Raw genomic sequence first — 10,114 nt, 5'->3', positions numbered from 1 at the left:
TGTGTGTGTGTGTGTGTGTGTGTGTGTGTGTGTGTGTGTGTGTGTGTGTACATACACAAACATGCACATATTTTTATCCTGGAGCCCTCCACTTCTGAAATGTTTCCTTTAACTTTTTTTTTTTTAAATCTAGGATTTCATTCTTTTCTGAGACTTATTCTCTGTGCTTTGAGAGTATCCATCTTTATCTTTTCCTCATGGATTTTACAGATTTCCTCCCTTAATGTTTACTGCCTACCTGTTGCTGACTTGATGATTTCAAACCTCAGCTATTTCCTACGATGCAAACAACCACAAAATGTATTTATCATTATTATTGTTATGGGACATTCTTGCAAAGGGCGTCACCCTTTATTGGTATTGTATTATTGAGTAATATGCTAAAAGTCTTTGGAATGTATAAAACATGGACCCCATTTTCAGGGAGCTCACATTTTAAAAGACGAGGTTCGTCTTTTCCTTTTCTTTACTTAAAAAGGCTGACTTAAGCTTTTCTCCTCTTTGCTTTCTAATCCTTGACCTCATATCAAGCCAGCCTAATAAACATTTCCTAAATTGTGAAGATCCGATCTAGATTTGGCAGGAGATATGGGGAATGCCATTCTAGTCTGGGAGGAGTCCCACAGTGTGGAATATGTCGTTTCTACTTTCAAAGCAATCGCGATGTTAATTGACAAGCCATTTTAAATTTGGGGGCGAGGGGGTGTAGTGGACACTAAAGTTTAAAAATTTGACAGCTCAGATTTTGCTGTTAATATTGAGTGGCTTTGTAAAGCCTTTCCTAAAAGTGAGGTGACATGTTCGTCTCATTGGAATCGGTTCAATGGGAGCTCCGTGAAGTAGCGGGAGCTCGCCCTAGGTAGGCCAGAACAGAAGCACGATTCTCACACTTGTAATGTAAGTGTCGCTTGTTCGCTAACTGTGACTAATAGGCGTGAAGTCACAAAGGCAGCTATTAGAATGTTTGGATTTTCAGCTTTCAAATATTGGATCTCTGGGCCAACGAAAGTGAAATCCAGTCTTCTGTTTCTCATTCATTCTACCCCCATATCCATGGGGATGCAGCATTTGTAAAAGAATCAATTATCCATTTGTTAGTCAGAGGAGCTTTACAAATTATACATTAGCAGATTGATTTCTGAGGTTACCATTGGGGGACTGATAGGCTAAGGTGGGATGATGAGTGGTGTCAGGGGAGAAGGGCTTGCCACAAAGAACACAATTAAAAGCAGCTTTCTGAATGACCGTGAATTTATTTCTAATTGAAGAGCTGACATAATCCATACTAAGTGTATTTATTTCAGGCATTTTGCATTAGGTAATTGATTATCACATGAGGTGTATTTGTTTGTTGGCAGTTTTACCTTTCTCTCCAATGGAAGATTTTAAGATAGCCCGTAGTGGGCCTGCGTGCAGAAGGTGCACATGAGCATTTTTCCCTTCCTCTAAAATTCTTTTTTTTTTCCCCATTAAAGGAACATTTTTTGTGTGTTCTATGGTGTCAGCTTGACATTATTGATTTTTGAACAGTCAAACTTACTTATATTGTCCAGAATTCCAAACATGTCTCCATCAGAAATAAAATTGTAGCTAATGGAAAATTCAGCTGAGGCCATTTTTCTCTGCCCCCACTGCTGCCACTGCCCCTCTTCCACACCTCCTCCTCCACCTTCTGCAGCTCTGTTTTCTTTATAAAATTCTGATTTTGTCAGGTTAATTGTTTCACTTGTATGTGTTCTCAGCATTGGCATTGTTCTCATCTCCAGCCCATTTGGCCTAGTTGGTTGATTACAAAGGGATAGTTGACATAAAGCATATTTTGGGGGTGGAGCATTTGAAGTTTGCTTCAGACTTCTCAGAGGAGAGGTTTAGGATGAGATGTGAGGATCTGGGTGTTGTAAACAAAATCTAACTGTGCGCTGGGAGTTTGTTGACATCCAACACCTTCGTTTTGCTGGACAGGAAATAAAGATGGCAGATGGATGTGAGACATTTGTTCCCCATTTACTTTGCAAACGTTTCCTGGATGCCAGCCCGGTGAAACTGCAGCATGCACCATTAACGGTCATCGTATTGAAATCCTGACTTTGCTTGCTTTTTCTCTTTTTAAAGAATTGATGGCAGCCATGTTTACATAGTATTGACCAGGGAGATCCGAATGGCTGTAGGTCTTCAGGGTGGGTTGGTTTTTTTAAATTTTAGTTTCAGGTTTTTTATCAGCACATATGGGGCTGCGACCTACAGTTTAAGAAGTGCTAAAGGGGTCATGAGGGGAACAGATTTAAGAAGCCCTGTTTTAGATTAGTGAATCTGTTACTCTTCCCTAATATTTGATGGAGAAACTACCAAGAGCAAAATAAGCATGTGCATGCATGTGTAGGATGCTGAATTGTCAAATTCTACAAAAGATAGCCAAGACCATGCCATCAAGAGGCAGTAATTGTCTACGGATAATTTTAATGAGTTTGTAAAACAAAATGGTAGAAGCCTGTGCTCTCGTAAGATCTTTATACATTTACTTTGCCATTATTTAATTATCCAGTTTGTGAATTAGATAGATGCTGTACCTCTGGTCCCCTGTAGGTGCCTACAGTTTTGGTCAGGTACAGTACTTCTCGGAAGGTGAACCTGGGAAATAAAAGGAGAAAAAGCTCAAACTGGTCCCATTTTGCTGATTATTCATGGATCTGATGGGGATTTGGTGGGTGAGGAGGTGGAATTAATTGTAGTGTGCTGCACAACTCTTCTTCTTGGCTCCTTTTAGCAAGTACAGTTGAAAAGGGACTTGGGGTCTTGGTCCTTTTTGGGTCCTTTCAAATGGAAGTTTTCTAGGTGGGCACGTCCATATCAGGCTCTCTTCAGACCAAATGCTGATCTGTCAGAGGGTTTTTGCGTTGCTCAGGGAGGTGCCCAGGCCTCTGAAATCAGAGAGGCTTGAAGCATGGAAGTATAAGGTCATTCAGACGGTGTTTTCTGGTGAAGTTTGCTCTGCCAAACTCAGTTCATTGATTTAACAAACATTTATTGAGTAGCCACTGTATGCAAGGCATTAGCGATCCAAATATTAAGAATGAGCCAGTGCGCTAGACTTTAAGTGGTTTATGTTCTACAGCTAAGTATAAGGCAAAGTTGGGGTGATGAAGGCAAGAGAGACACCAGAAAACGTTTTCATCTGGAGACTTCCCACAGAAAATGACATCTTAGCTGAGCTGGAATGAGAGAGTGGGGATGGAGTTGATTCTAGGTACTGGAGACGGCCACTGTACACGTGGGGAGGGAGCAGATCACTCCATTGTGAGACCACTGAATCCAACCTGTTCATTTTGGCTGCTGAAGATATTGAGGCTGAGAAGCTAAGCGATCATGTGACTCGCCCAGGGGTACACTGCCCTTAAGTGTCCAAGGTCAGATTTGAACTCAGGTCTTTCTTACTCCAAGTCCAATACTATCCTCTATGTTGCCTAGCTATCTGATGATTAGATGCTTTGGTCCCAAATCCTTTAGAATATAAAATGTTTAAAAACCAGACAGTACTTTTTCCACTATGCCTTGCCTATAAATCTCCTATATTAATTTTGCAAATTGCTAGGACTGTGAGGCTGGAAAGTTAGGTTGGCTCTAGATGGTGGTAAATCTTAAGTGCTAGTCCAAGAGTCTGTTCCATGGGCAAAGGGGAGACACGGAAGGTTTTAGAATGGAGGAGTGAGAGGCTTAATCAGTCCAGCATCTTAGGAGACTTATCTGGGCAGCTCTGTGAAGGATGAAGTGATTTTTAAAAAAAAATGTCTTACATTTTCCTAATTCTTTGAAATTTTAGAAATCCAAAGTTTCCTTTGGGCCTACCTGCATTTATTCTAGAAAGAACATAACTTAAGAGTAGACCAAAGAATTGAATAGTGCTATGTTATAGAGATTATCCAATTAATTTTTCTATCTAGGAGATAAACATATGCTCCAGTAGTGTGATAGGACCACAAGGCTACCTTTCAGAAATATTAAGCTCATTATAGTGGCAATGCTATTGAGCAGGAACAAAGATGATATAAATGCCCTCTGGCATTTCTCAGTGTTTATACGGGCAGTGGTTGGATTTGCCGGCATTATACCTGTGGGGTTACTTAAGGTCGCAGATAAAAATGTGTAGCCCAGACTTTTTTCAGGGAATGGATCCCAATATCAAACCCAGTGAAGAGACCCCATCCATCCTCTTCTTTCCATTCCCTTTGCCACAAAACTAGTGTGAATCCCTCTTCCCTCTCACGTGAATGATCTCAGTGACCTCATACATAATTGATCTCCCTGTCCTGGTCTTGCGCTTCTTCCCAACTGCAGTCCATCCTGTGCACAAAGTGAGGAGCCATGGGTAGGGGTTGCTGAAAGGCCGATTTTAACTGCATGTAAGGAAGAACTCCCCAGTGATTAGAGGTGTAGAATGGGCAGCTTCTGGAGCTAGTGAGTGGTTTGAGCCTTGTTAGAGGTCTCCAGAGAAAGGCTGGATCGCCACCCGTTGGGGGTGTTGTAGACAGCACTCCTATTCAGCCGTGGATTGAACCTGATGGCCTTGGGAGGGTGCCTTCCGGCTGTGAGACTCTGGGGTCGTTTGCCTTACTTTGACGAAAGGGATCACCCATAGACTCTGTTGACCACCCTGTCCTCTGGGCTATTCTTTCCTCTCCGAATTTTCATCACACCTGGCTGCCTTTATGTCTCAGCATCACATTCCACCTGGACCCCTGCTGTTCCCGTTGGTTGGTTTTCCTTCCACAAGGCTTTCTCCACTGCAGTCCATTGTCTTCCCGAAGTGAAGGTCTGACTGCGTCCTTCCCCCACTTCGTAAACTCTAGTAGCTCCTTATTGCTTCCTCCATCAAATATGAAATCCTCTTTGTCTCCTAAGGCCCTTCATAACCTGACCCCTTCCTACTTTTCCAGGCTTCTTAAACCTTACTCCTTCTCACATATTCTGTGTTTCAGTGACTCTGACTTTGCTGTTCCTTCCACAACACACTGCATTTCTCAACTCCACGCATTTTCACTGACTGTCCTACATGCTTGTCTAGACCCTTTCTGTTACTGACCTCTTTAGGGACTACATTTAGTAATGGAACTCTATGGCAAACACAGTTTTTTAGCATAATTCTAAATTGCTTTATGTAATTTTTTTAAACAAATGAGTTTAGTTCTCTCTCTCTCTCTCCCCCCCTCCCCCTCTCTCTCCCTCTCCTCCTCTCCCCTCCCCTTTCCTCGCCTCCCCTTCCCTCCTCTGTCCCTTCACCCCCACCCCCACCCCCGCCCAGGTCTTTTTATTTCACCTAGGCTGGACGTACAAGGACCTCTCATGGCCCAATCCCACTACTGATCTGCGTGGAAGCTTTGACTTGCTCCGTTTCTAACCCAGGCCCATTAATCCCTTCTTAAACAGCCTGGTAACTTCTCTGTTCGTTCACTCAGTTGGCATGAGACTTAGTACATGCATCTGATTAGTTTAGCCCCCTGTAGCTCAGAACTCCTAAGCCCAAGAGATCTGATTGCCTCAGCCTCCCCAGTATAAGGTATTACTGGGACAGATTACCGCATCTGCCTTTTTTAGAACCAAGTTACTGCTGTACTGCTAGCCGTATCTTTGTCCATTCATTTATTCAGTAAACGGGTATTGAGCGCCTGCTCATGTTCCAGGATCTTTGTTCAGTGACCTCTGAACTATCTCCATCTTTTGTCATTCTTGTCAGTTTGCTGGGTATTATGTGAAGCCTCCAAGTTGTTTTGCTTTGCATTCTTCTTAGAAGTGTTTAAGAGTACTCATGATTTCGGGGAGTTTCAGTTCTTTGAGGGCCTGTTATCCATATTCTTTTACCATTTACGCATTGGGGAATGACTCTTAGAAGTAAATATTTTTGTTTGTCCCCTAGGTTTCTTTTTAAAAATATTATTTATTTTTAATATTCATTTTTTAAAAATTTTGGGGCCCCAATACTCTCCCTCCCTTTACTTCTTCCCCCTCTATTGAGAAGGAAAGCAATATGGTATAATTTATTCATGTGAAATCGTACAAAGCATATGTCTGTATCAGCCATGTTGAAAAAAATTAAGAAACTAAAGAAAGTGAAAAGATTATATTTTGGCCTACACTCAGTTCATCAGTTCTCTCTCCAAAGGTTGGTCGCTTAGTTGTTGAACTTCGTTATCGAAGAGGACCAAAATGCCATCACTATGTTGGGGTCGAGATACGGTGTGTCCAGCTGTGCTGATCAGACCGATATGAGCTCAGAATGTTCTCCCACAGGTCGGGCACAAATAGTCCATGTGAACGCTCAGAATGGAGATGTCTCTAAATTTATGCATCTCACATTTCTTTTGAGCTGCTCCAATTCTGCTTTGTTCGTGGAGCACTGCGCTTTCTTTGGTATGAGCACACCACACTTCACGGTCTGTGCCAGCATCTCCCATGTCTCACAGTTGATTCAGAGGTCTTCAGAGAGACCTTGAGAGGGTCTTTGTATCGCTTCTGACCTCCATGTGAGCGCCTGCCTTATATGAGCTCTCCATAAAATAGTCTTGTAGACAAACCTGCGTTTGGCATTTGAACAACATGGACAGCCTACTGGCATTGGGCTGTCTGTAGTAGAGTTTGAATCCTTGGCAATTCAGATCAAGAAAGGACCTCAGTGTCAGTGAACCTTATCTTGCCAGGTGAGCTTCGGAATCTTCCTAAGAAAGTTCAAATGGAAGCGTTTTAGCTTCCTGGCATGGAGCTGGCATACTGTCCAGGTTTCACATGTATGCAGCAATGAGGTCAGCATGGCTGCTCTGTAGACCTTCGATTTGGTAGGCAGTCTAATACTTCATCATCTATATGTGCAGCCCTGGAAAGCACACTGCCAAGGAAAGTGAACTTACCCACAGCATTCAAAACTTCTCCATTTGCTAGAACTGATGGTTCCATGTATGAGTGGTAAGGTGCTGGCTGATAGACAACCTCTGCTTTCTTGATGTTAATTGTTAGGACAAAATTAGCACAAGCAACAGAAACTCGATCCATACTGTGTTGCATCTTAGCCTCAGAGGCTGCATTGAGTACACAATCACTCTCTGGAAAAAAGAGCATTTTTCATCAGTGGTCCTTTGGAATGGTCTTGAAGATTGTCTTGATCAGAGCGGCTAAGTCTTTTATGGTTGATCATCGTTACCATATTGCTGTTAGTATGTACAGTGTTCTCTTGGTTCTGCCCACTTCACTTTGAGCATCAGTTCATATAAGTTCTCCCAGGCTTTTCTGAAACCATCCTATCCATCATTTCTTATAGCACAATGGTATTGCACAAATGGCTTAGCCATTCCCTGATTGATGGGCATCCCCTCAATTTCCAATTCTTTGCCACCACAAAAAAGAGCTGCTAGAAATATTTTTGTACATATAGGTCCTTTTCCCTTTTCTTTGATCTCTTTGGGATATAGACCTATAGTAGTATTGCTGGGTCAAAAGGTATGCACAGTTTTATTGCCCTTTGGGCATAGTTTCAAATTGCCTCCAGAATTGTTGGACCGGTTCACAGTTCCCTATATGTTGTGAATATCAAACCCTTATAGAGATATGTGATGGAGATTTTTTTTCTCAATCTGTCTTCTCAGCCTAGTTCCATTAATTTTGTTAGTTCAAAAGCTTTTCAACTTAATGTAATTGAAAGTATCTATTTTATCTTTTGTTTCATTAAGAATTCTCCTTCAACTTTAATTATGAAAGATATTAATTTGTTGGCTTTTTTTTTCATTGTATGACCTTTTACATTCAGGGTACTTATCTATTTCAACCTTTCTCTGGCATGTGTTGTATAGTTTTGGTCTATTCCTAGTTTCTGCCAAAAAGTATTTTGTAATTATGTTTTTATGTTTAGAGTACCTTGGTAGATTGACTCCCAGATACTGTGCATTTTGTAGTAATTTGAACAGGACTTCTCTTTCTGTTATTTTCTCCTAGATTTTATTATTGCTACCCAGAAATGCCAGTGATTTTGTAAATTTACTTTGTATCCTGCTGCTTTACTAATACAGGATTAATTATCTCAATTAGGGTCTTTTAAAAATTATTCTCTGGTGTGCCACGATTTATTTTAGGTCCATTTGACTCTTAGTTTTTTTTTTTTTTTTTTAACAATCAAATATCTTAGAAATATCTTTTAGTAGTAGTTAGCCATTTTCTTCCATATCATCTGGATTTTTGTTGGTTTCTGAGTTGGACATTGGTCATTTCTCTGGTCTTTGCCTCCTTTGTTTGATTCTCATTCCATTTAAGGTTTGCAGCTCAAGTTCTAGCCAGAATTTCTTTTTCAGATTGATCTGCAATGTTTTATTTTACTTGTTATTATTTCTTATCGGTGGTAAAAATTGGGACCCTCCGGGATTGCCTAGGAGTTAATACTTAAATGGGCTACAATTTGCCATTTCAAGACATCCTGCTATTGAGGAAAGCCAAAAAAAGAAAAAGAAAAAAATAACCAAACCAAAGCTAAAAGAGTGAGTGTAAACAATCAGTTCCTAATGTGTCAGTTGAGAGAGAGCGTGCCCTCGAGTCACAGACCTGAGTCCAAGTTCCCCACTGACCCAGAGTGCCTGAGTGACATCCCTCTCGGACTCTAAATAAAGAGGAAGTTTTTTCACCAGAAGTTCCCTCCACTAATGAAATCCTAAGTCTGGTCTTGTCCTCCCTCCCTCCCCCCCCAAAATCAAAAACCTTCCATTGAATATTCAGATTTTCCTATTTTCAGATGTTTTCTTAAAGTAGGATACACTAAGTGCTTTAGAAAGTTTAAAAGAAAAAATGCAGTAGTCCACTGGGGCCAGGAGAGTGGTAGCAAGTCTCATTGGTATCCACATTCATCATTTCCTTTTCTGCGGGAGAAGCCGCTGGTGTGCCTACTTGAGGACGGCTTGGTAGACAGTGGCTGGCTCGAGGATGGGCGCCAGGCGGTAGAATTGTCTTCCCTAAGTGCCTTCTCACCTGCCTTTGTACACAGCTTGGGGGAGGACAGCTGGAAGAAGACGCAAGCTACATGTCCTCCATGATTTACAGTTTCAGGAGTATTTTGAAGGGGGAGAAAACAAAGGTAGTAAAAGCATTTAGACCCTGAAACTTAAGTACTTTCTAAAGACAGTCTTGGGTTATTTATAGGAAGAAGTCTATTTCTACTTTAAATGCTTTTGATGACTGCCTTAATGTAAACTATAAATAAAAAAGTTAGAATCAAGACTTGAGAGAAAAGCTGTTTGAATAATCAGGAAGCAACTGGAACCCAGGACTTTTCCACTTTGTTTTTCATAAGATTCTTTAAAAATAAAGATTGTTGTTTGTGAGAGCAGAGTGTTGTGTGTAGGGGGATCAGTTTCAAAATGGAAAGACACATTATTCCTTTTAAATAGAAAACTAGTGGAAATGTCTGGATTCTGGGTTTGGAACATGCTAGCTAGCAAAGCTGTATTTTACTTTTGATGTAGAAGGGCCTTTTTTTTTTTTTTTTATACTTTCTGAACTCACGCTGGCAAGCCACTGGACAGTTTTTATTTCCTAAATCTTGCAAAGAGGCAGGGTAATTGATCACAGATGCACCTTTTCCTAAAGTTGATGTTTTCTTTTTATAGAGCCCTGTGAAGATAAATCAGATTAGCCTGGATGAAACTGGAGAACACATGGGCGTGTGCTCAGAGGATGGCAAGGTACGCGGGTGTTAGAGGCCGTTGGAAAGTGCCGCTGTCTCTGGCAGCCAGTGCGTGCTGGGGACAGGGGAATCTGGGGACAGGTAAAGCCCGGAGATGGAGGCATCTGCATGGAGAGAGGACCTGGCCTGTGCCTGAGCACCGGACTTGCCTCCCATTGCTCATATATAAAGTCAAATATATTTTGCACAAATGTGCCTTAGGAAAAGTAATTACGGTACATGGATGTCAATAATGCAACTGGTATTCAACTGGCGAACAGCTCTGGCAAGGGGCAGGTCTCTTTAATCATTACCTCTGTGCCAGCTAGACTTCCATGACTAGTCTGCTGTTCCGGCAAGACAGTAGTAGTTCAATGCCTTTCTACCATAAATCCACAAAATTGGATTTTGTGGCATGATTTCTGT

General features: G+C 41.4%; 1 protein-coding gene across 1 annotated transcript in view; it reads left to right on the top strand.

Annotated features, from left to right (window-relative positions):
* The window catches only part of VPS41 (VPS41, HOPS complex subunit), a 191,603-nt gene that overhangs the window by 75,041 nt on the left and 106,448 nt on the right, over positions 1 to 10,114 (top strand). Inside the window, exon 5 of the mRNA XM_027835943.1 lies at positions 9,633 to 9,707. Coding sequence (XP_027691744.1) covers positions 9,633 to 9,707 — 75 coding nt within the window. The remainder of the gene's footprint in view (positions 1 to 9,632; positions 9,708 to 10,114) is intronic.

The sequence above is a fragment of the Vombatus ursinus genome, unplaced genomic scaffold (genome assembly GCF_900497805.2).
Source record: "Vombatus ursinus unplaced genomic scaffold, bare-nosed wombat genome assembly UNPS02014817.1, whole genome shotgun sequence".
Taxonomy (NCBI): domain Eukaryota; kingdom Metazoa; phylum Chordata; class Mammalia; order Diprotodontia; family Vombatidae; genus Vombatus; species Vombatus ursinus.
Note: the sequence above shows the minus strand (reverse complement) of the source record. Positions and strands in the feature narration are given on the sequence as shown.